The sequence below is a fragment of the Ammospiza nelsoni genome, chromosome 17 (assembly GCF_027579445.1).
Source record: "Ammospiza nelsoni isolate bAmmNel1 chromosome 17, bAmmNel1.pri, whole genome shotgun sequence".
NCBI lineage: Eukaryota > Metazoa > Chordata > Aves > Passeriformes > Passerellidae > Ammospiza > Ammospiza nelsoni.
Window position 1 is genome coordinate 779222 of NC_080649.1, and position 26732 is coordinate 805953.

The window sequence follows — 26732 nt, forward strand, 5'->3', positions numbered from 1 at the left end:
ACATCTGATCTCAGGGCACATCTGACCCTCACAGAGAGCGCAGAGCTCCTGCCCAGACACACTCTGCTCTGAGCAGGGTCATGGCAGAGCTTTGGGTGCTTCTGTGTCCCTTACAGAACAAAAAAGAATAATTTCTCACTTGAGTCAGCTCAATGCCTCTGAATAATTAAATCAGAGCAAATAAAGCCACATGAATTCTTGGTGGTGAGAAAATTCACTTTAGAAATTTAAACGTTTTCCTTGTACTTACAATTTAAATGTCTCGTTCCACTCAGGATTCAGGGAGCACTTGATAGTTTTGGTCTTCTGTTTGCTTTCGTTTTTGGGGTCAGGGATTAGCTTAAGCTTCACGTAGGGATCTGACAAGCCATTAGGGTCCATAGGAACTAGGTTTTTAGCATCTCTTACTGGGGAAGAAAAAAAGGATTAAATTCAGCATTCCAGCTATAAAAATACCCAACAACTGACAACTTCCCTGCGTGCCAAGAGCAAGTGTGAAAATAGTGATTAAAAGCAGAATTAGGCTGGATCTGTGCAGACATGGGCATTACATGAGGAGCGACACCGTCAGCGCCGAGCACACGCAGCTCCCGTGCATGGGGGAGGCTGCAGGGTCGGCTCAGGAGATTATTTTTACTTTCTGACAGGCTGGTTTGTTGTTTGCTCTGGGCTTTAAGCAGTTTAAAGCTGATCTGTTTCCTCCTGGCCCCCGGGAAGCAGAACTGCAGTGAATTGTGGGGGCCTGGGGCTGGAGCTGCCCTCGAGGAGCGGGAGCAGCCATGGCAGGGAGGTGGGAGCAGGAGCCCAAAGGCAGCACAGGAGCGGCCACATCCATCCCCCAGCTCCCCCTGGAGCCCCCCGTGGCCCTGGGGTGCCAGGGGCTCCATCCTCTGCCCAGCTCTGGGGCCAGCAGCTGCTCCAGGAAGCGGGAGCAGAGCGGGAAGAGCAAACCTGAGGTGACTCAGCTGCTCCTAATTGGATTGCAGCTTGGGCAAATTAAATACAGCCAGCCTGAGCTGAGTCTCTTCGCCCAGATTAAGTCCAAAAAGGTCTGTCTGCCAGGAGAAGGATCTTATCTTCCCCCCGGGCTGAGCACGGATAGCAGAGATGGGAAGTCTGATGGGTCAGGATGGAGCTGAGCCATAACCTGGGGAAAAGCTGTTGGTAAGGAGGGGCAGAGCAGGGATCAGGCACAGAGGGTCCTGCCCTGCTGGGAACAGCCTGGAATCCCAGCAGCAGCTCTGTGGGGCTCACAGGGGCTCAGTGCATCCCCCAACCCCATGAGGAGGAGGAGGAGGACAGAACTCCAGCTCCATGTGCAGCACCACAGGATGCCCAAGGTACTTTCAGAGAAAAGGGTAAAACCAATTGCCCAGCTCCCAACTGACCAGCAAGGAATTGCTGATGAGGCTGGGGACCAGAGAGCTTTGAAAAGCAAATTAATGCCCCCAAATCTGCCATCTATTGCTGTCCTCCCGGAGCACTGCCCAATCTCCAGCTCCATGGAATCGAACTCGCGGCCAAAATTCAGCTCTGCGTTTATAAACGAGCTCATTTATCAAAGGTGACAGCCCTGGGAGCAGCCTGGGAGGCAGCAGAGGTGTGGGAAGCGTGGCTGCCCCCCCATCCATCCACACTGAGGGGCCCTGCAGCAGCTCCAGCCCCTTCTGCCCTGAGGGTGGCACCAGCTGGGGATGCTGGCACAGAATCACCGACTCCTGGGGCTGTTTGGATCAGAAAGGACCCTAAAGCCCACCCAGTGCCACCCTCTGGGGCTCCCTTGGTGCTGCCAGGGCATGGGGAACGATGCTCCCAGTGCCTGCTGAGCCTGGGCTCCCCACACACCCCATCCCGAGCTCCTCCTGCCTCCTGTCCCCTCCCCGGCTGTAAATCCAGCATGGAAACGTGTTCTCAGTGCCCCTGCAGCACTGGGAGCCCCAGGGACAGCCCCTGGGCAGTGCCAGGCACAGGTGGCAGCACCAGGGCAGGGCACTGGGGTGGTTCTCACCCTCCTCCTGCCCAGGGGCAGCAGAAACACCCCAGGACCCCCATGGGAGCAGCAGAGGGAGACCAGGGCTGGCAGAGTCTGGGGTCCCCTCACTGGGAGGGGACACTGAATGATGTCACACCGAGCCAATGCCTCACTGAATGATGTCACACCGAACCAATGCCACTCTGCTCCGTGTGCCACTGTCCCAGAGCCAGCACAGCCTCTGGAGACCCATGAACAGCCCTCTGCTGTTTGTCCTTCTCCCCTGTAAGGAGCAGGAGAAGCCGTCCTGGCCCTGCAGTTAATCAGTTTATGCCCTGAAGCATGAGATTTGATTACCTCATGTTATTATCTCAGCGTGCAGGCCTCAGAATTTCATTAATGGGAATAATTTTATCTATTCGTTTAAAAACCCGAAATGCTTCTGCTTGACCTTAAGAAACTCCCTGAGTTTTCAAGCAGAAAGCAACAATGGAGCGAAGGAAAAATGAAAACGTGGAGTGGCACAGCAGCGATCCCTCACGGCAGGGGAGCAGCGCTCCTCGCCAGCACTTATGGCATTCATCTGACAGCTAAATCTGATGTAAAACAGTTCTGTACCTCTCACATCCTGACAGTTCCGTGCATCGTTAAGAAGCAGTAACATCATTATTAACAGAGATGAGTAAGGATGTTATGATTGCGTTTAAAGGCAGCCCTAAATCACTCCGGGCTCCCAGCGTGGCCAAGGAGATGGCACTGGGGGCTCAGCATGGTCAGGGGGAGATGCTGGTGAGCCCTGGGTGTGTCTGGGGTGGGGGGCTCAGGGGGGCAATGCCTGCTCTGCACACAGCACGGGGACACTGCTGCAGTGCCACTGTCACCTCTGTGCCAGGGTGAATGATACCTGAATTCACTCTGCCGAGTTTGCAGCAGCCTCTCAATAACAGATCAGACAAAATCTCTGAATGGCTCTGGCAGCTGTAACTGCAGAGCTTGGGGAGAGACACCCACGAGTCCCTGGAAGGTGGGAGCAGATCAGTCTGACACACACCCCGAGCATGGGGGGCACGGGGGGCAGGCCAGGAGCTCTCTGAGGCTCTGGCACCAGGGCAGGGCCCTTCCCCAGCCCCCAGGCCTTCAAGGACAGGCAAGATTGATGCACTGCACAAACAAACCCCAGTGAGAGATTTCCTGGCTCTGCCACGTGGGGTTCCCTCTGATGGGAAATGAAAAGAGAGCCCACAAGGAACCCGGTGCTGCCCCACAGCAAACCTGGTGCTGCCCCACACCAAACCCAATTCTGCCCACAACGAACCCGGTGCTGCCCCACAGCAAACCCAATTCTGCCCACAACAAGCCCGGTGCTGCCCCACACCAAACCCACTCCTGCCCATGGCAAGGGCTTGGAGCCAGATGGTCTTTAAAAAACCATTCCAGGATTCCATGGATCTGCTAAAACCCTCCCAAAGCCTGGATCCCTGCAGGCCCTCATCCCAGCCCATCACCTCTCCTGCCCTCGATCCCACAGCTCTTGCTGGGAATTTGGAGGGCATGGAGCTTGGGCTGAGTTGCAGCACCAACAGCCAGGGCAGGAGCACCCAGCACTCTCATTAACACCCTGTGAGTTAAAACAGCTAATTAATGCTCTGGTAAGGATGTATTTGTGCGTGCTCCTACAATGGGAAAGGCACAGCACTCATTACAGCTGCATCTGCCCGGGCCGGTGATTATTAATTAATGCACTTCCAGCTTGTTTATCTAATCAGCATAATTGGTTTCAGTTTTGGTCACTGTTTTCCCTCATCAGGTGGGTAAAGAGGAAGTTCAGGGCTGCCGGGGGGGGCTCAACTGGGCACGAACTGCTGGGAACATTGGGAATATGGGCACAGGGACATCTCTGAGGGACGGGCAGGAGAACAGGGCACCCTCTGCCTTACAGACAAGACAGACACACACAGGGCATCCTCTGCCCCACAGACACACACACAAACAGGGCATCCTCTGCCCCACACACACACAGGGAGCAGCCTGGTCTAGTCAAAGATCTCCTTGCCCACGAGCTCTGGAGATGAATTTTAAGGTCCCTTTCCATCCAAACCATTCCAGCACTCGATGATTCTGTGAAAATCTGAGTTTTCCACCAGGAGAGAAAGAGCAGCTTTGCAAAGAGAAGGGAAACCCAGAGTAGGAGAGGAGGAAAGCGCAGAGCGGAGGAGCATTGGGCACACCCTGCAGGTTTGTCAGCTCCACAGCAGAACCGAAGCAGAATTGGCCGTGCCCGTGCTGCCGCCTGCAGGCACCGGGCACCTTCCCGCGGCACGGCGGCTGCTCCGGCTCCACGGACCCCAAATTCCCGGGGGAGAGGGGAACGTGGCCCCAGCAGCAGCAGCAATAGCCCCGCTTTCCCGAGCGGTAGGAGCAGGGCGGGCTCACGGTGCTGCCTCACATCCCGCGGGGCTCAGGGGCTGCTCCAGCCCCCTGCATCCCCTTCCATTCCTCTGCATCCCTCTCCATCCTCCTCATCCCCCTGCATCCTTCTCCAGCCCCCTGCATCCCCCTCATCCCCCTGCATCCATCCCCCCTTCAACCCCCTGCGTCCCTCTCCAGCCCCCTGCATGCCCCTGCATCCATTCCCCTGCATCCCCCTGATCCTGCTCCGTCCCCCTGCATCCCCCTCATCCCCCACAGAACTCGCCCTCGCTGGGATTCCTGCGGGGAGCCTGCAAAGGGCATTTCCCACCTGCAATCTGCTCAGAGCAGCCTGGCTCTGCCCACTCCCACAGCACTCCCCAGCGTGCCCTGCAGGGATTGTTCAGCTCGGGAAATTCCATCCAGTCCAGCCCCTGCTCCAGCACTGCCCAGGCCAGCACTGTCCCATGTCCCAAGTGCCACATCCACGAGGCTTTTAACTCCCTCCAGGAGAAAATTCTCCCAAAATCCCACCCTGAGCTGCCCTGGCCCAGCCTGGGGCCGTTCCCTGTGCTCCTGTCCCTGTTCCCGGCTGTGCCCTCCTGGCAGGAGCTGTGCAGAGCCACAAGGGCCCCCTGATCCCCCTTTGCTCCAGGCTGAGCCCCTGCCCGGCTCCCTCAGGGATTCTGCAGCCCCTGCCCAGCCCCATTCCCTTCCCTGGCCACGCTCCAGCCCCGCACTGTCGCTGTTGTGAGATCCCAGGGCTCCAGTTGGTTCCCCAGCAGTGCCAGCACAGCCCTGGGTGGCTCCATCTCCCCAGGGCTGGGTGCCCGCTGTGCTCTGGGGCCACCTGGGCTCCCCAGTGCCCATTTCTCCTCTCCCAAAGCACTCCCACTCGGCTCTGGAGAGCTCAGCACGCTTCCCTTCCTTTCTGGAAAAGCCAACAGCTGACACGTTTGCACCAACACCTCCAGAGCGGGCCAGAAATAAACCAGCCTTTCAAAGCCAGCTGAAGAGATGGAATCCAGCTGCACAGAACGGGGCTGGGAGCTCCTCCCTGCCCCTGGGGTGGTGGGAATACAGCACAGGGAGCCCGTGGTGCCAGCAGCAGGGTGGGATCTGCACCCACGGGCATCTGATGGAGGCTGGAGGGAGCCACAGGATCAATAGGGCTGGAAAAGACCTCCAAGATCACTATGTCCAACCTTCAGGAGGGTGCCTGGGAAGCAGGGCCTGTGCAAACATAGCTCTGCCTGTTTCACTGAGGCTCTTCTTTAAGGACAAATCCACCAAAAAATAAATTATGAAGTCCTCCACAACTTTTCCCAGTTTCTCATTAACATTTTGAACAACTTGCTGTTTTTCCTGAGAACAGCCCTGCCGGCTCTCGGGGGACACAAGCACCCACCAGAGCAGCGAGGAGCACCACGGAGCCACCCCCATCCCACAGACCCAACCCAGGATGTCACAGCTCCCCCGACTGTGCCGGGATGTGGGAGCCAGGCTGAGGGAGAGCCAGCCGAGGGCAGGGGCATGGAGGAGGACCCGGGGCTGCCAGGTCAGGGTCCCACCCACCCGGGGCACTTCACACCCCTGGCTTTGGCTCAGCCTGCCCTGGGCTGCCTGGTCCCGTGTGGGCAGGAGCCCCTGCCCAGCCTGCTGGGGAAGATGGAACAGGAAAGCCGTATAAATATGATTGCCTGGCAAAAGATTTTGAGAATATGGAAACTATAAGTGAGATTGAAATGAAAGCAAGCCTCGAGATACCTTAGTTACTGAACAACTGGAAAACAATGGTGTGGCCAGCTGAAGGTGATCTCAACACCCTCTGCCTGCAGACAGGCCCAAGGGTCAGAGCAGACCCTACAGCTTGGCAGAAGGGGCCCAAAGAGGAGTTTGTAGGGTTTAATATGTAACACAGTATGGTAATGTAATGATTCTTACAGGCTGTATGTAAATGCTGTAGGATTTGTATATTGTACTAGATTGGTTAGTGAGAATTAGAATAGTCAGCACAGAAGAAGATTTATTGTATTGTAACGGGAACCTTGCTCTCTTACCCCTTTTATTCTCTTATGCTTTTGCTCTCTTACACTCTTACCCTCTCATCCTCTCTCCCCCTCTCTTCTCTCAGCCCTGCTCTGAGCTGTGGCAGCTCCCAGCAGTGCCCTGCACCCAGGCCCTGTGCAATAAACCCCAAATCCCAGCAGTGCCCTGCACCCAGGCCCTGTGCAATAAACCCCAAATCCCAGCAGGGCTCTGCACCCAGGCCCTGTGCAATAAACCCCAAATCCCACGACCTGCCTGCAGAGATCTCTCGTCTCCGTCCATCCCGACTCTCCTGCCCCCAATGCTTCTGGCAGCCCTGGCAGCCCTGGCAGCCCTGGCAGCACGTACCTACGACGGTGAGCACGTCCTTGTCGATGTCGGCGCGGATGTAGATGCGGCCCCGGCGCTCCGTGTGGTCGGTCCCGCACAGGCTGGGCACGTTCATCACACAGCGCTTGTGCACGTTCATCATGCAGGCTGGGGGACACAGGGGACACTCAGCAGGTGAGCAGGGCACGGGGACAGCCTGCCCCCCTCCCAAACCGGGCTGATGTGAGGGGTGAACGCAGGGCAAATGGATCTGCAGGGGCAGCTGGAGGCTCTGCAGAGCCTGGGCTCAGCAATAACCCACAGGAACCCCTGCCAGCAGCTCTGGGCCCTGCACGACAGACCCCAGACGGCTTTGGGCCCTCACTCAGCTGCTTCAGTTCTGCTGGCTCATTAAAATTCTCCCCCATCACCCCCAGGGTGCTCAGCTGGATCCAGCAGGAGCCAAAAGGGGCATTAAAGCCTACCCGAGTATCTGCACACACAGGGAGAGGCACGGAGAGCTCTCTATCTATCTATAGAGACCCATATATCAGTATTTACATTTTGCAGCAGCTCGCTTCCCCTTGGCAGGGTTCCCAAGGTTCTAAGGAATAAGCTGTTCCCAGACAGCCGAGCTTCCCCATCCCTGAGCAGGGAGCAGCCCAGCTCGCACACGCTGCCTGTCCCAGTCCCCTTAAATAGGAACACACAGGATTAACTCGGAAAATCACCGATCCATCCCCTCCCTCCGCCGCCAGCCCCCGTGCTCTGCTCCCCGCGCAGCGATTCCCCCGCTGCAGCGCCCGGCCCCGGCCACAGGGTGTCACTCGGAGCCAGCGCGGAGAGCGGCGAGGCTGCGGGATGCAGGGCAGGATGCTGCGGGGATGCAGGGCAGGATGCTGCGGGGATGCAGGGGACCGTAGGATGCTGTGGGGGATGCAGGGCAGGGCAGGATGCTGTGGGGGGATGCAGGGGAGTGCAGGGGAGTGCAGGATGCCGGAGATGCAGGGCAGGGCAGGATGCTGCGGGGATGCAGGGGACCGTAGAATGCTGTGGGGGGATGCAGGGGAGTACAGGGGAGTGCAGGATGCCGCAGGGGGATGCAGGGCAGGGCAGGATGCTGCGGGGATGCAGGGGATCACAGGATGCTGTGGGGGGATGCAGGGGATCACAGGATGCTGTGGGGGGATGCAGGGGATCACAGGATGCTGTGGGGGGATGCAGGGAAGTGCAGGATGCCACAGGGGGATGCAGGGCAGGGCAGGATGCTGCGGGGGGATGCAGGGGATCACAGGATGCTGCGGGGGGATGCAGGGGATCACAGGATGCTGTGGGGGGATGCAGGGGATCACAGGATGCTGCGGGGGGATGCAGGGGATCACAGGATGCTGCGGGGGGATGCAGGGGATCACAGGATGCTGCGGGGGGATGCAGGGGATCACAGGATGCTGCGGGGGGATGCAAGGGATCACAGGATGTTGCGGGGGATGCTGCTCTGGGGGTGCTTCTGGCCAGGAGTCTGGGGGATGCTGCTGAAGTGGGGATTGTGGGGGTGCTGCACAGAGGGATGTGGGGGGATGCTGCTGCAGAGGGATGGGGGAGCCTCCCCCCAAGGCAGCGCCTTGCCCTCCCCTCTCCCTGCAGCAGCCCCAGGCACTGCCCACGCCGGGTGAGGAGGTGCCCGCTGGTGCACTCAGAGCCCTGCAGCTCCACACTGCTAGCACAGGGCACGGGGTCTGGGCTGCAGCCCTGGATCTGGGGCTCCTGAGCCCCCCACGGGGTCCCTGAGCCCCCTGCCATCATCACTTACTGTCACATTTCATGCCCTGGTGAATGAGCCCGTAGAGCAGGGACCCGCAGTGGTCACAGAAGGTGGGGCTGGAGTACGTGTGGATTTTGAATTTGTGTTTGCTCCGGGGGTCCTGGAGGAAAACAAAGGACAAGGATTATGAACTCGCATCCAGGGTTGGCAGGGCAGCCCTGCTGTGCCCGTTGCCAGTGCCAGCTGGCCCTGGAGGTGCTGCTGATGCACTTCAGTCAACTGCCACCGACTCGTGGGGACCCTTCCAGCAGGCACCAGCATCCAGCCTCATTCCTCTTCATCTGTGTTGCCATAACAATGGAAAAGCAATGCACTGCCTTGGCTGGGCGCTCACTGTTTTCCAATAACTCACTCTTTGCATGGAAAGCACCAGGTGAAGGTGGTGGGTACAGACCAACAGAAGGGCTGGACAGTGCCCAGCTTCCACACAGAGCAGGAAAAGCCACCTGTGATTCCATCTAAATTAAACCTGCCCAGGGAACATCTCCTGTGCTCTGGTGCCAGCCCTCTCCTCACAGGCATTGAATGCCTCCCAGGCATCCAAACTGCTCAGGGGACACTTTAATATTTTGAGGTTTTTTACAAGCAAGGGCAGATTTTTTCCCAGCAGCAGAGGGTGCAGAGCCAGCAGAGCCCAGTTTATCCCTTGTGCAGGCACTGGGCAAACTCCTGGGCTCCAGCAAGGGTCAGCAGGAGTTAGAGCCAAACAAACCCAAATAAAGGAACCACAATGGGTTCGGAGGGAACTTAAATCCCATCCAGCGCCACCCCTGCCATGGCAGGGACACCTTCACTGTCCCAGGGTGCCCCAAGCCCTGTCCAGCCTGGCCTGGGCACTGCCAGGGATGCAGGGCAGCCACAGCTGCTCTGGGCACCTGTGCCAGAGAGAACTTCCATAAGGAACAGCTTCTGCACAGGGAGCCAGAGCCCAGCACGGGGACAGAGCACGGGTTTGGCCTTTCTTGGCATGTTCCATGCAAGGGGGACACGGGACACAATCCTGGGGCTCAGGAGAGCCTGGAGCAGGGGCTGGGCAGGGCAGTGCTGGGCTCACACCCCAGCAGCAGCACAGGCAGGGAAGGCTCCAGCAGGAGCAGCTTGGTTTCGGCTCACGTTAATTGTTTAAGGGTTAGGGATGAGGCTCAGTCCCAGCTCTGTCATTCGAGCTGAGCAGCTTTTTAATGGCCTGGAAAGCTGCCCAGGCATTAGCAGAGACACCTTTTCAGGGCACTGTGAGCAGAGTAAATAAATAAAGAGTGGAATCAGAAGCGAGCTATAACATCACCGCCAATACATTCCATCCCCCTGAAATTAATTTCCCAGCACTGTTGCATTGGAGCCTCCAGCTGCATTAATCACCAGCATTCTGCTCTGGTGCTCAGCACCACAGAAACCCCCAATGGCACCCAGGAGGGGAAAACCAACAGAGCTTCCTTTAACTTGGTCTGTGCTGTGCCAGGGATTGGGCACAGGCTCCAGCCAGGGCACTGAAACTGGAAATATCTCACGTTTTACCTGAGGAAAGTGCTGCAGACACAGCAGGGCTGAAGCTGGGGAGGCTGAGGGGACAAGGGGTCACAGTCAGCCTGTGCTGTGTCAGGTCACAAACCTGTGCTCTGGACACCCCAAGCAGCCAGGGCTGCCAGTGACTCTGCAGGTCTGAGAGCCTTCTCATTCCTCAGACATTTACAGGAGAGCAGAGAATTTAAGCCTGGATTTTAGGCTGGAACAGGAGGTGGGGGCAGTTTCCCCATGAAACTCAGGGCAGGCAGCCAGGACTTGAGATGGTCTGGAAAGTTCCATCCCAACCCACGCCGTGATCCTGATTCCCTTGCAATATCCTGGGAGAGAGGAGCTCTGGCTGCCCAGCCCTGCATCCTGCAGAGCCCCCGGGCACAGCACAGCACCCCTGCAGTGGGCAGGTGACATGGGGGACACGGGGGACATGTGCCAGCCCGTGCCACCCAAGGGATCACCCCCGAGCTGCTGCACTCTCTTCCAGGAACAGAGACTCCTGCTCAGGCAAGCCAGAGCATCAGTCATTCATAAAAAACACCAGCTCTGTGCAAAAGGAGGCAATTCCCACTCCACGAGAAGGATGTTGAATTCCCACTGGCACCCAGGGTTCGAGAAGCCAGAGCTGGAAAAAGAAAGAGAGCAGGATGGGCTCCCCAAAATGGGGCTGGGCTCCCCAGAGCAGCATCCCTGCCCCAAGCAGGGCTTCCCCTCCTGCTCCCAAGCACAGGGGCACAGCCAAAGCTGTGATGGAGCAGCCAGGCTGCAGAGGAAGAGCTGCAGGGCTCTCTCTGGCTGAGAGGGGCACCTTGGGCAGCGCCTGAGAAAGTGCCAGAAAGTGGCAGTTGTGGGGCTCATCGCTGAGCTGGGCTGGAGTGGCTGCACAGAGACTATTTTTGTACCACGGAGACGGGACTGACGAGAACACTGCGTATGCAGATGCTGAGGCTTAAAACAAGAATGGTTAAAAAGAAGTTTGCCAAGAAAAGGAAAAGGCTACACTCCTCCCCCAGCAGCGCTGAGCCAGCCTGAGGAGCGGGACAGGAACAGATTTCTGTGGAGCAGAGCTGGAAAATGCCATGAGCAGAGCCAGTGCATGCTGAGGCCCTTCCCTTCCCTGTCAGTGCTGCAGATCCAGCACCCCCTGCAATATCCCAGCCCTGACTCATTGCATCTGAAGTTTCTCCTGTTTCCTTGTCCAAATAAGAATAAAATCCCTCCCTGGCAGGGTGGGCAGGCCCTGGCACAGCTGGGGCTGCCCCTGGGTCCCTGGCAGTGCCCAGGGCCAGGCTGGATGGGGCTGGGACAGTGGAAGGTGACAGTGGAAGGTGACAGTGCCAGTGCCACCGGTCCCCCAGAGCCCTGGAGCTCTGCGGCACCCACATGGACAGCCAGGGGTGTTTGAAACCTCTGCACTTGCGTTTGACAGAACACAGAGCCTTGCCTTCAGGAGTAGGGGCTGCTGCTCTCCCCTTCTCATTGCAAAGAAAGCTTTAAATTATCTCTGCTGAAGGAGAATTAGTGCAGTCCATGGGAAGAGACCATTTAAAAGTGAATTTCATAGTCATTTAAACAGCATAACAGCAAATACAACACAGCCACAGCTTACTGCCTGCACTCAGCAAACCCTGGCAGGGACACAAACCCAAACCCTCGTGTTTGATCCCCACATTTCCCGTGTGGAAGTTCCCCTGGGTGTGCAGGGAACAGCTCCCAGCAGGCAGAAATGGTTCCCTGGTTTCCCTTGCAGGGCAAGCACGGATGGCAGGAGGCTGGGCAGCGAAGGGCACAGAGCCCACCATCCCTCTGAGCTGGGCTCAGACCCCTGCCCTGCCCCAGGCCAAGGAGGGAAGGGCTGGGCAGGCACTGGGATGAAGGCAGGGCAGCCTGGCAGGGGGAGCAGAGGCTCTGTGGGGCTGGGACAGCAGCAGGAGGTGCTGGGAGGGAGCGAGGCTGAGACATCTTCATCCCACGGGAGCTGTCAGCAGCAGCAGGTGCCTGCTCCAGGGGCAGATGGCACAGCAGAGGCCTGGAGGAGTTAATTAGCAGGACAACAGAAAGCAGCAAGTCGCAGGAAGGCTGGGAGGATTTGCTAAAATGCTGGCCAGGGCAGCTCAGAAAGAAAGGAGCTGTGAGAAAAGGACAGGAGCTGGGAGCAGGGATGGAGCTGGGAGCAGGGATGGAGCTGGGAGCAGGGATCCAAAGGACAGGAGCTGGGAGCAGGGATTGGGGTCCTGTCCTCAGGGACAGCACCAGGGTAAGAGGAAGCCTGGGGCACAGCATGGGGGAGCCCTTTCCATGGAGAAATCCCTCCTGGAATCCTTCCTGAGCTCCTGTCCCACAAACAGGGACAATTTACACACAAAATTGAAATGTAGCTACACCGGCCCCTTACCTTCCCAGAGCAACTCTGATGTTTATTAACACATCCTGATTAGATGACCTTTAGCAGGATCGTGCAAAGAAGGTCATCTTAATGATTATTTTCTCTACAATTTAAATAATTATGCATTCTGCTAATAGCTCCAGCTCTAATTAGGTTTGCCAACTGGCATACATTACCCAGGCTGGCTCTGGGTCCTGGAGCCCTCGCTGCGGGTCAGTCACACACAGGAGGGGCTGTGGGCTCTCAGGCCCTGCTCAGCAGCTCTCCCTTCTCCAGGAGGGACCCCAGGCACACAGGACACCAGTGAGGAGCCCAGGTCCTGCCCTGCTGCAGAGCTGTGCAGCACAAACACAGCCCCGTGCCTGCAGCACCGCTGCTCCCAGCCACTGCTCCATTCCCTGCTGCAAGAAGCAATTAATCTTTCATTTTTCCCTGCTTGGAGACACTATCATGTGTAATTAGTGCTCTCTCCCAGATGGAAGCTCCTGCTCCCTGCCAAGGTTAAACACACAGCCACACTCCCACCCTGCTCAAGGAGGCTCAGACTCAGCCAGATCAGACAGGAGCAGCCCAAGGTGGGAGCAGAGATGGGGACTGTGACATTTCCCTGTCTCCAGGGCTCTGCTCCGCTCCCCACAGGTTCTCGGTGCACACACCAAGCTCCAGCACCCCCTGAGCCCCCAGGGCACAGCTCTAGCCCAGTAATCAGAATTACCCAGCTGCTAAACTGGAAACTTGCAGGTACACCACCAGCACTGCACAGCTACAGAATGGTTTTCTCCTCAATTCTCCAGCACTATGAAGACACAGGGTTCAAGGAGTGAAGCTAGGAGATATTTTGCTTTCAACACATTTTTATCCTTGGCTCCAACTCTAGGCCACGGGGAAAGCAGCTCTGGGCTGGCAGCAAAGCCCCAGCCAGGCTGCAGCATCCCTGCCCTGCTCAGCAGAACCACTGGGCCACTGCAAGGTTTGACACCAGCAATAAAATTACCTCCTTTCTGTGGGGTTCATATTCATATTTATGAAGATTTACCAAAACCCATCCCAGTGAGCAGCAGAGCCTGAGGGCACCAGGTCAGCCCCCAGTGCAGGCGGCTCTGGATCCTCACTGTGGTTATCAGCAGGCACAGAGCAGAGGGAAACTCCAGCATTGGGAAACTCCAGGTTTCATTGTTCCCAGCACAGCCCCTGGCCCTGGCTCAGTGCTGAGGCCACCAAGGCATTACTGGGTGCTGAAGCAGCTCGTCCTCTCCTGCTTCAAAGCTCCTTCAGGATGATATGATTATATAATTATAAATGAGATATATGATGGATATAATTATGCTGCTGGAAGAGCAAGGCTGGCAGAGCAGCAGGAAGGAAGCTCGCCCTGCCTGCATCCCTGTGGCAGGAGCAGGGGTACCAGAGCATCCCTGCACCCTGGCAGTGCCATGCACAGGGAACAGGGATGCTCCTGGCACAGGCCCTGGCAGTGCCATGCAGAGGGAACAAGGATGCTCCTGGCACAGGCCCTGGCAGTGCCATGCACAGGGAACAGGGATGCTCCTGGCACAGGCCCTGGCAGTGCCATGCACAGGGAACAGGGGTGCTCTGGCACCCCTGCTCCTGGGCAGTGCCAGCACAGGGATGCTCTGGTGCCCCAGCCCAGCCTCACCCCTCCCTCCAGGCAGGCACCAGCTCCTGCCCACATCCCCACCAGCACTCCCTGCTTGTCCCTGGCACAGGGAGCCCTCAGGGGCTCCCGTCCCTGTGTGGGTGACAGCAGTGCCACCCTGGGCTGGTGGCACTGGTGCAGGGAGGGCAGTGGGTGCCCCATGGGACGCTGCACAGACAGCAGGGCTCAGGAAAGGGGCACAGGCACCAGAACAAACCCCTCCAAGTGCTGCTGCCCCCAGAGCCTCATGCCCAGCCCTCTCCCCTGTCCCTGGCAGGGCACAGCCCCATTCTGGGACACCAGGCGTGTTTAGCCTCCACCTCCCGCTGCCTGCTACGCCGCCTGCTCCCACCACTTCTATTTTTAAGGGTGAGAGCTGTGGTGCTCTGTCGTTTCCCCAATTCGAGCTCCTCTCTCCCAGCAGTTCCCCAAATTAGCCAGTTTCCACGAAAAAGCCCAGAACCTGCCAGACAGACCTGAGTGCTGCTGGCAGAGTGGGCTCCCAGCGCTGCTGCCCCAAGCCAGGGATCCACGGGGACAGAAATGCTCAGGGAAACAAGGCTGGGACTCTGCTGGCAGGGCTGGGGGGGTTTGTGACACAAGGGAGAGAAGGACATCGGGGCAGGGCTGCAGCTCAGCCCCAAAGGGAAATCTCTGCCTCCCATGTTCCCTCTGCTCTGCTGAGCACAAGTTACTGCGTGCTTTGAGTGTTTTAAGTATCCAGAAACCCATGAGAGTCCCCACAACTACAGAATCCCAGTCCCTGAAGGGCTTTAAAGCCATGTGCATGTGGCACGGGGAGAGGTGGGGCAGTGGTGGCCTTGGGAGTGCTGGGGAATGGTTGGACTGGATGATTCTTGGAGGCTTTTCCAACCTAGACCATCCCATCAACCGTGAAACAGCAACCCTGGGGCGCCCTCAGCCCCGGGAGTGGAGCAGCATCTCCTGCAGGTGCTGTGCAGCCCAGGGAATGGAGCAGCACCTCCTGCAGGTGCTGTGCAGCCCAGCAAGCCCAGCCCAGCCCAGCACAGAACCTGTACTTACATCCGAGGCAGGGCCCTTGTCAGCACCGGGGCAGGAGAAGGTGACGAATTCATGGCACCTCTTGTGCACCACGAAGCAGCAAACTGCAAAGAGAGCACAGGGACAGGGTCAGGGCACGGCACCACGAGGGCCAAGAGGTGACAAAACAAAGCACAGCCATGTCAGAGCCCAGAGGGAACAAAAGAAACCACAGCCATGTGGATTTCTGAGCAGTGTCAGGAGGGTTTTCAAGCAAACCCCTGGCAGGGTTTTGAACCCTTATGGAATATCCCCAGGCCTTTTGGTGAAACTCGGCAGAACAAAGTGTCGGGTGCACGTCAGAGGAGGGCTGGGGACAATTCTGTTCCCTGAGCTCACTGTCACCCGTGGCACACGCTCTGAGGTCACTGCTGGGAATAAAAAGAGGGAGAACGTGGATCTGAGCTGAAAAGTGCATGTGGCCAAAAATGGAAGATTGTACCGAAGGGAACAGGTGGGCAATGTTCCTCCCACAGCTCTGCTTCTCTCCAGCATCTCCCCAGCCCCCGTTTGCCAGACCAGCAGACACGCACGTCCTCCTCCCCTCACACACGTCAATGCCAGCCCTGCCCTTTGGGAGAGGGAAACCAATCCCACTGCCCCTGCCCAGGCTCCCAGGAGAGGAATCCAGAGCTGAACCCCATCCCACAGCCACCAAACCCTTTCAGCATGTGCCTGCCTGAAGCTGCCAGCGCTGTCTCTGCGGTTTGTACAGCCAGAGCTCTGAATTTCAAGGCTGGTTTTTCCCACGAATGCCAAATAAGCACCTTCAAATTTACTGTCGTGCTGGGTTTTGTGACTACAGGGAGAGAAGGACATTGGGGCAGGGCTGCAGCTCAGCCCCAAAGGGAAATCTGCCTCTCCATGTTCCCTCTGCTCTGCTGAGCACAACTCATGCTGAGCATGTGTTACTGCATGGTTTGAGTGCTCTCATAGACACCTGTGAGAGTCCCCACAACTGCAGAATCCCAGTCCCTGAAGGGCTTTAAAGCCATGTGCATGTGGCACGGGGAGAGGTGGGGCAGTGGTGGCCTTGGATGTGCTGGGGAATGGTTGGACTGGATGATTCTTGGGGGCTTTTCCAACCTAGACCATCCCATCAACTGTGAAACAGCAACCCTGGGGTGTCCTCAGCCCCAGGAGTGGAGCAGCCTGTCCTGCAGGTGCAGACCCTAAAGAATCATTTGTCCCTTGCCTGTCCCACAGATGAGATCTCAGCTCCAGGGCCCAAAGGGAGCCAAGGAACCAGCCCTGGTTTGTTCTGAGGGCAGCATCCCTGCCTGCCATGCCTGTCCCACACAATGACACAGCTCCAGGGCCCAAAGGGAGCCAAGGAACCAGCCCTGGTACCACGCTCTGCTCTGCCCCAGGGCTCTCCCATCTACCACATCCCTTCCCAGAGCTGCAGTTACACTGAATAAGAGCCTCTGCAGGATGAGGAGCAGGGACTGAGGTTTGGAGACAGCACAGGAACCAAACTGAGCTGTGCAGGAACAGAGCAGGCTCCAGTTGCAGCACCATGGGACTTTTCCTAAGGAACAAGGAAAAGGCAAGTGACATCAGCCATGAACCTCACAATCCTCTCTTTGTGCCCTGCCACATCCAGCTGTAAATTCGTTTTCCTTTTCACATTTTCCATTGTGAACAAAAACAAACCCAGAAGGTTTTAGAGGCAGAACAGCTGCCAAGAGCTCTCTCCTCGCAGGACCTCTCACTTGCTTTTCTGAGTCAAACAAACAAACATTTTCTTGAAAGCATTGCTCACCATTTCTGTCATTTGTACATGGAGACAGAAGCATCTGGGAAGCAGGAAGGAAGGAATTAGAGCTCTATTAGCAGGGGTTTCTCCTAAGTGTGTGTGCAAACCCAGAGAGCCCTGTGGCACCCCGGGCATGGCTCTGGGACAGGGCAACTGGGACCATTCCAGCTCTGCAGGGAAACCAGAGGGACACCAGGCTGAACCTGCCATGGAACGCTTTGGGTGGGAAGGGACCTCAAAGCCTTCCCTGGAATGTCCCAGGCCAGGCTGGACAGGGCTGGGGCAGCCTGGCACAGTGAAGGTGTCCCTGCCATGGCAGCAGTGGCACTGGGTGGGCTTTAAGGGCCCTTCCCACCCAAAGCATCCCAGGATTCTGTGATTCTAACCTGTGCAAGGTAATCCATGGGAAGATGGGTGAGCAGAACATCCCTGCACGCACAGGGCAAGGCAGAGAGAGCTCTGTGCCCCAGCAGCACTGGGGGCTCTGTGCTGTCGCAGACATCTTTCTATGAAAATCTTTTTCTTGGGATTTTTCCTTCTGAGAATCCGAGAGGCCTCAGGAACAAAATGCAAACATTGATAATCTGCTGCTGTGGAATGCAACAGGTGCATCTGGGATTGGTCTCATGTAGATGTTTGAAATTAGTGACCAGTCAGAGCAGAGCTGGCTCTCTCTCTCTGTCCGAGCCACAGACCTTTGTTTTTTATTCCTTTCCATTCTATTCTTAGCTTAGCCAGCCTTCTGAGATGAAACTTTTCCTTCTATTATTTTTAGTATAGTTTTAATGTAATATATATATCATAAAATAATAAATCAAGCCTTCTGAACATGGAGTCAACATTCTCGTGTCTCCCCTCACCTGAAAACCCCTGTGAGCACGGTCACACTGTGCCCCAGCAGCACTGGGGGCTCTGCACCCTCCAAGGGAGCTCCCCAGGCCTTGGCAGGCTCCACTGGAGCCCTGCCCATGCTCAGGTGAGAGCTCAGGTGAGTGCTCCATCCATGCACAAGGAAATGAGGGTGAATCAGGAGCAGGATCTCGGGGCAGCAATCCTGTCCCTGCTCCCATGAGCTGCCCAGGGGATGTGAGGAGGCTGCAGAGATCCTCCCCGCTGCCCTGCCCTCCCGCTGCCATCACATCTGAGCAGCCTCAGCCCATGTCTTTGTCAGCTTGGAAACCCCAGCACGAGCGGCAGCTTTCCCAGGTCGCTAATTAGACAGTTAATTTGTAAATCTTATTATTTGGGTAATAAAGTTACCAAATCCCACTGGCTGGCTGGCTACAAACATCCCGAGCCATTTGTACACAACAAGAATGGAAGATTAACCTTTCCCATTCCTCACTGCATAGTGCAGGAGGGTTTCCTGGCCCTAAACCCTCCTTCAGGGCCAGATCCATTGGGTGTGGGGAGACACCCCCGTTCTGGGAGCAGGGAAGGACACAAACCCTGAGCCCAGCAGGTTTTGTGGGACATTTTCTGGGATGCACATTTTCCACAGCAGCCCCTGGACAGCGCCTCAGATCTGAAGAGATCTGCACCAAAACACCAGGGCAAGATCACACACCTGTGTTCCCTGAGATCCTGACACAGTCCTGGGAATCCTAAAGATCTCCTGGAAGGCTGGGTTTGAGAGCTAGGAAACCACAGCAGCAGCAGGGCATTCTCAAACCCTAGGAAACATCTTATTGTGGAGGATGGAAAGAGAGAAAATGCTAGAAAATGCTAACACAGTATTGCTCAAATATATATATATACACACACACACACACAGACAGAGAAAGGCGTCTTGGCTCAAACCATTGCTCACAAACCCTCCAGAAAAACCATCAAGCATTTCCCTGCTGATTCCAGGGCTGCCAATCAGAGGAACCACATCAAAGCGTGTTCCAGGCGTTTGAGGGCTGCAGAACACACGTCTGGCTGCAGCTCCAGCAGGGCAGGGCTGGCCCTGGGAAGGGAACAGCAGGGCTGCAGCTGCCCAGGCGTGCCTGGGGTGCAGGGATGCAGGACTGCAGGGGTGCCGGGGCCAGGCTGGGCTGGGATGCAGCTCTGAGCAGAGGCTGCCGCATGCCCTGGAACCCTGCTGCCAATTCCTGCAGCAGCAGAAACCGCAGCCCTGCCAGCCCAGGCTGCACGCAGCCCCTGTTCCTGCAGGACGTTCCCTCCTCTCCTGTTTCCACCCTGTGAGCAGGCTCAGGAGCACTCCCTGCCATCCCTCACCTGACACTTTGCCCAAAGATCTGCCCTCAGAATAGAAAACCCCTCCCAGGCTGGGGTTTGTGCCCAGGAAACGCCCTAAGGGCCCTTTGTCTGAGCTTCAAGCTGCTGATACCAGTACCAGGCTACCCTGGGAGCCAGCCCAGCCCAGCACAGGTATCCCAGCAATGGGAAAGGCCAGGAAAGGCTCAAGGCAGAGCTTCACTGGCAATGAAGACCAAAAACCCCATGGCAGCCCTGGCACACAGAGGAGGAGCAGGGTGGCAAGTGCATTCCCAGCAATGGGAAAGGCCAGGAAAGGCTCAGGGCAGTGCTTCCCTGGCAAACTCCCGAGGCTGCTGAGCCCATCCTGAAGGGCACGAACCCCACGGCAGCCCTGGCACACATGGAGGAGCAGGGTGGCAAACACCCTGGTGCCCTGCTGGCTCCCAGCTGGCCCAGGAGGGGCATTGGCCCCATGTCCCACATGGAACGCCCTCATCTGCAGGAGGGCCCAGCCCTGCCTTCCCTGAGCTCCATTTGGTGCTCTAATTGCATCGCACGAACGCCTTGTCCCAATGTTCTGCAGAAGGGAATCATCAATTTCCCCCGGTCCTTTGCTGAATGAATAATTCAGGGCCGTCACCTCCGGTGGCTCCTGAGCCCAGCCCTTCCCAGAACACTCATCCCCAGCAAGGGAAGCCTCTGTTCCTCTCCTCAGGCCAGGGAGAGCTCTGGAAGAAGCGGGAACAGCCTCGGACGCAGCATGTCAAGTGAGGGAGACAGATGGAGAGTTAACAGAGACAGGAGAAGGTTCAAGCAAGATTCATCTAAAAATCAAAGCCAGGGAGGGGTTCAAGCATCCCCGGGGAGCTGCTGGAGCTGAGCTTTGGCAGATGGCTCCAATACCAGGGAAGCTCAGAGATTATTTCGAGCACATCTCAGTGTGAGGCTGCTCCCTTCCAACCTGTGGATATTCTCATTTGGATAACGACTCCTCTTCCCAAGGAACAACAGCTTTGGGAAACAGCTTGGAATTCAGATTAGCAAAACTGAGGGAAACAAAATAACACCAAAAAACGAGAGAAAAAAGGACTTTTTAAGGGAGCTTTGTGCTTCTCTACCCACGCTGGGCAAACCCCCGGGGTCAGAGGCACCACCCGGCCCGGGGAGGCACCAAAATGTGCCCCAGGCAGAGCTGCCCACGGCTTTCCTTTCCTTTGCATGCTAAAAAATCACACTCACGACATCAAACAGAGCCAGCGAAGCATGGTAATCATAAAATAAGGGGAGAGAAGGGCTCCAGGAGGGGAAGTCCTGAATTTCTGACAGCGCTTTACAGCTTTTAATCACTTAGAGCACACAGAGAGAGGAGCTGAGCTAAAATTTGTGCTCTTTGGATTTAATCCCCGGCTTTGGTTAAAAGCTTTCTGGGGTTCTTACAGCGCAGCCATCGTCAGCTCCTCAGACTTGAGCTGTTTTCCCGCTGTCAGCTCCAGCGAAATCCCAGCTCTGATCCTCAGGGATTTCTGGGCAGCACCAGGAACAGCTCCAGGGATGGGGACGTGACATGGGGCTGGTCTGGGATCGTGGGCTGGGTGCTCCTTGGTGGGGGAACAAAGGCAGGGATGTCACCAGAACCCTGGGATGTCACCATCAACACCAGGCTGCAGCAGAGCTGGGTACAAGTGGCACTGCAGCTCCTGGGGCAAGCCCTGGCCAGCAGAGCTGCTGTGAACCCAGTGTCCCCAGTGCCCCCAGTGCCCCACACCAGCCCAGCACTGGGCAGGAGGGGCAGGGAGGCTGCCGTGCCTCTGCTTCCCAAAGGGAACTCTTTACCAACCCCTCTTTTTTCACTGAAAGGGGCTGAGTATTTCGGGCCCAGCCACGTGCTCTCAGAAGGGCTTCATGAACAAAACAGCCCGAGCCGCCTGCAGTTTTCCATGAAATACCAGAATGAAGTGACAACATCCTCTGCATGACAATGAACGAGCTGGAGCCAGCGGGATGAGCAGCATCAATCATCGCCGGCAGGGAAGGGGAGTGGGTGGGGACGGGACCATGGCAGCAGCAGAGCTGGGATGGGAGAGATCCTCAGTGTGTGCAGAGAGAGAGATCCTCACTGTGTGCAGAGAGAGAGAGATCCTCAGTGTGTGCAGAGAGAGAGAGATCCTCAGTGTGTGCAGAGAGAGAGAGATCCTCACTGTGTGCAGAGAGAGATGCTTATCCTGCACAGAGATCCTCATTCTGTGCAGAGAGACCCTCAGTGTGCACAGAGAGAGATCCTCATTGTGCAGAGAGAGACCCTCAGTGTGCACAGAGACAGATCCTCATTGTGCAGAGAGATCCTCATTGTGCAGAGAGAGAGATCCTCACTGTGTGCAGAAACATCCTCACTCTGCTGAGAGACCCTCACTGTGCAAAGAGAGAAATCCTTACCCTGCACACAGAGACCCTCACTCTGCACAGAGAGAGATTCTCACTGTGCGCAGAGAACCTTGCTGTGCAGAGAGAGAGATCCTCATTGTGCAGAGACCCTCACTGTGCACAGAGAGAGACCCTCACCCTGCAGCACCCAGAGCCACTGCAGGGACAGGCTGCAGGGCACAGGGGATGCCCTGGGTAGCAGCACCAGGAGTGTAGCTGGCCCAGGTTCCGTGGCTCTTGCTGGCACAGGAACCTGTGCCACATTTGGATGTGGTTCCTCCACCCAGGGCATGGCACAAGTGCAGCTCCTGCCTCCTCTCCAAATTGTTTATGTCCAAAAAGCTGCTTGGGAGCAGCAGGCAGAGCATCCCAACATCTCTGGGGGAACAGCTCTTGCCCTGCCCTGTGCCTGTTGGTATCTTATTGCAAAAGTCCCATACCTTCTCAGTGATTTCTCATGGGCATCTCTCCACAGCACTGACTCCTTCTTCTTCACTGCACAACCAACAAGCTCCAGCCCATCTCCCCACCCAGCTAACCCACCCCTCTATAGCACTCATCATTATTAAGCACAGCTGCAACTTGTTACAAACCAGCCTGTTCCTAATCTTTAGTAATTGGTACAACTGCAACTCCTCAAGTGTGAAAATACCCTCCAGACTATTTCCTTACATTCTATCCCTCCTCATGTCCTGTGCAGGTGCCTGGCCCAGTCCCACCTCAACAGAAGGCATGCAGAGAGCAGCAGCTCCTGGGGCAGCCTCAGAGGGGCTGTGCAGGGTGGGAATGGCCCCAGGGCATGCAGAAACCATCACCCACTCCCCAAACACAGGGGCAGGGCTGGGGGGAGCTCCAGGCCAGGAGCAGGCACCGTTCCCCTGCGGGTTCCTGTGTCCCTGCCCAGGGCAGCTCCAGCTCCCATCCAACAGGAGCCCTGCAGGAACAGGAGGGGAAGGAGCTGCCCCCAGTCCCCCATCACAGCCAGCTCACACTGCAGCAGCAGCACCGCCAGGGAGGTTTTAGAGCTGGAATTTGGTTCTTTCCATGCCACCAATCCCTCCTAACTCGTTCCTGAAGCCTGGGTTATGAGCCCTGTGATCCGAGGGGGCTGGCAGGGTGAGAGGCACACCTGGGCTGGAGGGGACAGCCCCACAGCCGGGGCCACCATGGCCAGGGCTAGCAGGGACACTGGCGATGGGGGAGGAGGAGCAGGCAGGGGCTGGCCAAGGCCAGGCAGAGGAGAAGCCCCTGAGATGCAGAACTGATGGACAGACTGGGTTGGTGCCTCAGACAAGTGGGGACAGGCAGCAAGGACACCCTGTGAGCCCAAACCTGACCCCAAGGGCTGGGCTCTGTCCCTGGTGCCATCCCTGGTGCCATCCCTGGTGCCTGCAGCCAGCTCCACTCACCCACACCCGCACACCAGCCTGATGGGGACCGGCCCCAGCCCACCACTGCACCCTCAGCTCCTGCAGCAGGCAGAGATGGAAAATAAGCACTGAGTGATTAATCAAAGCCCCCAGGGAGCAGATTAAACGGTCCTGGCAATTAGTTCTGGGTTTCTCAGGAAGGCACTGGAAGCCAGTGGAAAGCTGCTGCAGTCCCTGAGGATGAGCACCGAGTCCTCCTAAAGCCCTGCACCAGTTACACAACTGTGGCGATGTGTTAAATTACAGATGGTCTCAATTAAAAGTGCAGAGATGGAAAAGAGGCTCGGAAAAAAAAAAAAAAAAAAAAAAAAAAACTCCACATGAGAAGAAAGAGAAGATCATTAAAAACTTGGCAGCCTACTTTGACTCTGGTGACCTGGTAATTTAATATTGTAATTGAAACCGCGGGTCAGGCTCCTGGGAGCAGGGAGAAGGGTGGGAAGGGATCCCGGCAGGATCAGCGGTGCCCCGAGGAGAGGGCAGGCATTGGGAGAGGGCATCCCAGCACAGATAGCCCCCAGCCTGGCTCCCTCAGCTCCCAGCCCCAGCCATGCCTGCTTTGAAGCCAGTCCTGTTTGTCACAGCGTATTAATCCTGTTCCAGGCAGATAAAAACCCAGTCCCCAAAGTGCTAATCATGCAAGTCACTTAAAGCTGGATTTCAGAGCTTATCTCCAAGACAGAGAGGGGAACTTCACTCACATCTTCTTCCTTGCATCCCCCCCTCCATCCCCCTTAATTCTGGCTATTCTGAGCACTGTCTTATTTCCAAAAGCAGAGCCCAGGTGGCACTGCCCAGGGGCACTGCCTGCACCTCCAAACAGGCCGGGACGTGCAGGGACATCAGGCTGGTGAAGTCTTTGGGCACTCAAAGAGTCTCAATTCCAGCTGTGCCTGCAGCTGGCGCCCACCCAGCTGTCCCAGCCCTGGTGCCACTGGTGCCACTGGTGCCACTGCTATCAGTGGTGCCATTGGTGTCACTGGCCAGAGTGCACATCCACAGAGGTGGCTCCAGCCTGGCACAGGGACACCCGGCAAGGTGAGGGGATTGGGAGCCCTCCCAAAGGGGCTCTGCCAGGGCCTCACCTTCCCTCCAGAGGGTGCCCAGTGAGCCACGAGCTGGGGTCCAAACCAGCCCCCAAATGTGACCAATCTCAGCTCTTTGGACAAAACCCCATCAGGAGCAGAGAGTGAGCCCAGAGTCACTGCACAGCAAGGGCTGGGAGCAATTTATACACTGCTAAAGAGCACGGGCTGTAATCCTGCTCCCCTCTGCATTGCTAAAAAAAACCACCATGCTGCATGGTCCCTTTGCTTTCCAGGAAGTGCAGAAAACAAAAATAATCACGAACACAACAGAAACATATTTCTGTGTGTCCGATACGAAGACTAATGACTTCCCTGCTGCTGCCTCGGGCTTATTTTCAGCTGGCAGCATCTTAGGAGGGCTTGTTCTCCACACACCAAACAATGTTTGAAGGGTTTCCTGAGCACCCAGGAACGTGAACAGCTCGATCCGACTACAAGTGAAAGCATCAATTAGCCAGGGCCCTGCTAGGGTGAAGCTGCCTCCAGAAGGTTTTTATTTGGTGTTGCAGTTGTGTGGCTGTGCACAGCCCTGGCTTCCCAACACCAAGCACTGACTGTGAACCCTCTGTGGCCACACCAACAGTACAGCACTTCCCTGGTGCTGTGACCAGCACAGGACCCCCATGAACTTGGGGTTTCAATGATCCCTCCCAGTCCAAACGTGCCCTGGCAGCACTTTGGGCACCAGCAGCTCCTGCCATGGCACACCTCCTGGGCACACCATGGGCACCAGCAGCTCCTGCCATGGCACACCTCCTGGGCACACCATGGGCACCAGCAGCTCCTGCCATGGCACACCTCCTGGGCACACCATGGGCACCAGCAGCTCCTGCCATGGCACACCTCCTGGGCACACCATGGGCACCAGCAGCTCCTGCCATGGCACACCTCCTGGGCACACCATGGGCACCAGCAGCTCCTGCCATGGCACACCTCCTGGGCGCACCACTGAGGAAAGGGCTCTCAGACCATCTCAGGATGCTTCTCTGTCCCTCTCTGTGCTGCTGTTGGATGTGTTATTGCAGCCCCTCCCTGCTGCTGCATGGCACAGCCTGGGTATTACCAGGGACCCCCAAGACCCCCATCCCTGCCAGCCTCCCACCCTGCTCATCCCTCAGGTGAAACCCTCCCAGGAGCACCTCACTGGAAACACTGCACACACTGGCCTAATCCCCACAGCAATGGGAAAGGAGACATCCCCAGCCCTGCTGGGGTCACAGCCTCTGCCCACTGCTCCCTCCCGCAGCTCCAGGCCCAGGCTGTGTGTGAGGAAACTCCCACGGGATTTGTCCTGGGACAGCCCATCCTGCAGCGCTGCCTCCCACCAGAGACAGGGAGAGGGGAGAGCAGGGAAAACAGCACAGGAGAATCCCAATGGGCTGCAAAACTTCCAGACCTGGGGAAAAAACATTTGTCAAACACGGGGCTTTTAGCACGAGAACAAACAGCAGAGCTGGGGAGCAAGGGCAGGGCCAGAGCCAAGGAGAAGGGAGGGATGGAGGGATAATGGATGGATGGATGGATGGATGGATGGATGGATGGATGGATGGATGGATGGATGGATGGATGGATGGCAGGCATACATCAGGCACAGACAGAGCTGGGCACAGAGCTGCAATCCCCCCCAGTTTTGTTCCAGCAACAACCCAGCCCCTCCCTGCAGCCAGACCTCCCCAAAATACCTCCCTGCACAGGGGCTGGGGCATGGAGCACTCCAGCCACGGCTGGGGCACCCACAACCTGCCTTCCGGCTGCTCTCAGCCCTGCTCAGCCCTAAACTCTTGGGAGGGAAGGAGGGAGGGAGCTGCCAAGATAAGAAACGCTGCCACTTCCTGTGCAGGAAGCAGCAGCTGCAGGGAGGGAGGGCTGCAGCACAGCCCAGCACGGCACAGAACGGCACAGAACGGCACAGAACGGCACAGAACGGCACAGCACGGCACAGCACGGCACAGAACGGCACAGCACAGCACAGAACGGCACAGCACGGCACAGAACGGCCTTGGGCCACCCTGAGGATGCTCAGCCCCGGCTCCTGCTGAGGCTTTGGCTTTCCCAGGCTGGGCTGTGCTCACCCTCCCACCGAGGCAGACCTGGCCAAGCCCTGGCACGGGGCTCACCCCGAGTGCCAGCCCAGCCTGGCTGCCCTGGGGGGCGTTGGCACCTGGCAGGGCACAGAGAAGGCAGGGAAGGAGGGAAGGAGGGATGCTGCTTGCTGCTCTGCTGGGCCCCAGCCAGGAGAGGGATGCTCACTTCCCTGAGAGGTTTGCCAGCAGCAGCAGAACCCCTCAGCACTGCCCTGGCAGCTGCAGCCCTGGGCCACGGGCAGGGGAGGGCATCCCACGGCTCTGCTTGGCTCTCCTGCCTGGAGAACAGGCCCTGAGTCCTGCCAGGCTGCACAGCAGCACCTCTGCTCCAGCACACCCAAAGGGCTGCAGCTGGCACCGAGCTCCTGCACTTGGCACCGCGCTCGATGCTCCATGGATAAGATATTAAAATAACATTTCCAACACGCAGATTTACTGTGGCTGCTCCCCCTGCTCCAGCCAGGGCTGCTCAGAGCAGGGTTTTACTGATGCTGCCAGACAGGCAGTGCAGAGCTGGAGAGTCACCTTGGTACAGGAGGAGTGGGCAGCTCTGTCCCTGGGATC

The 26732-nt window shown here is 57.2% G+C and overlaps 1 protein-coding gene across 2 annotated transcripts in view; it reads right to left on the reverse strand.

Moving 5' to 3' along the window:
• The window catches only part of PRKCB (protein kinase C beta), an 82259-nt gene that overhangs the window by 30333 nt on the left and 25194 nt on the right, over positions 1–26732 (reverse strand). For both annotated transcript variants that reach the window (XM_059484426.1, XM_059484425.1), the window contains exons 3-6: positions 15164–15246; positions 8550–8661; positions 6779–6907; positions 251–407 (exon numbers count right to left, since the gene is read on the reverse strand). In XM_059484426.1, coding sequence (XP_059340409.1) covers positions 251–407; positions 6779–6907; positions 8550–8661; positions 15164–15246 — 481 coding nt within the window. The remainder of the gene's footprint in view (positions 1–250; positions 408–6778; positions 6908–8549; positions 8662–15163; positions 15247–26732) is intronic.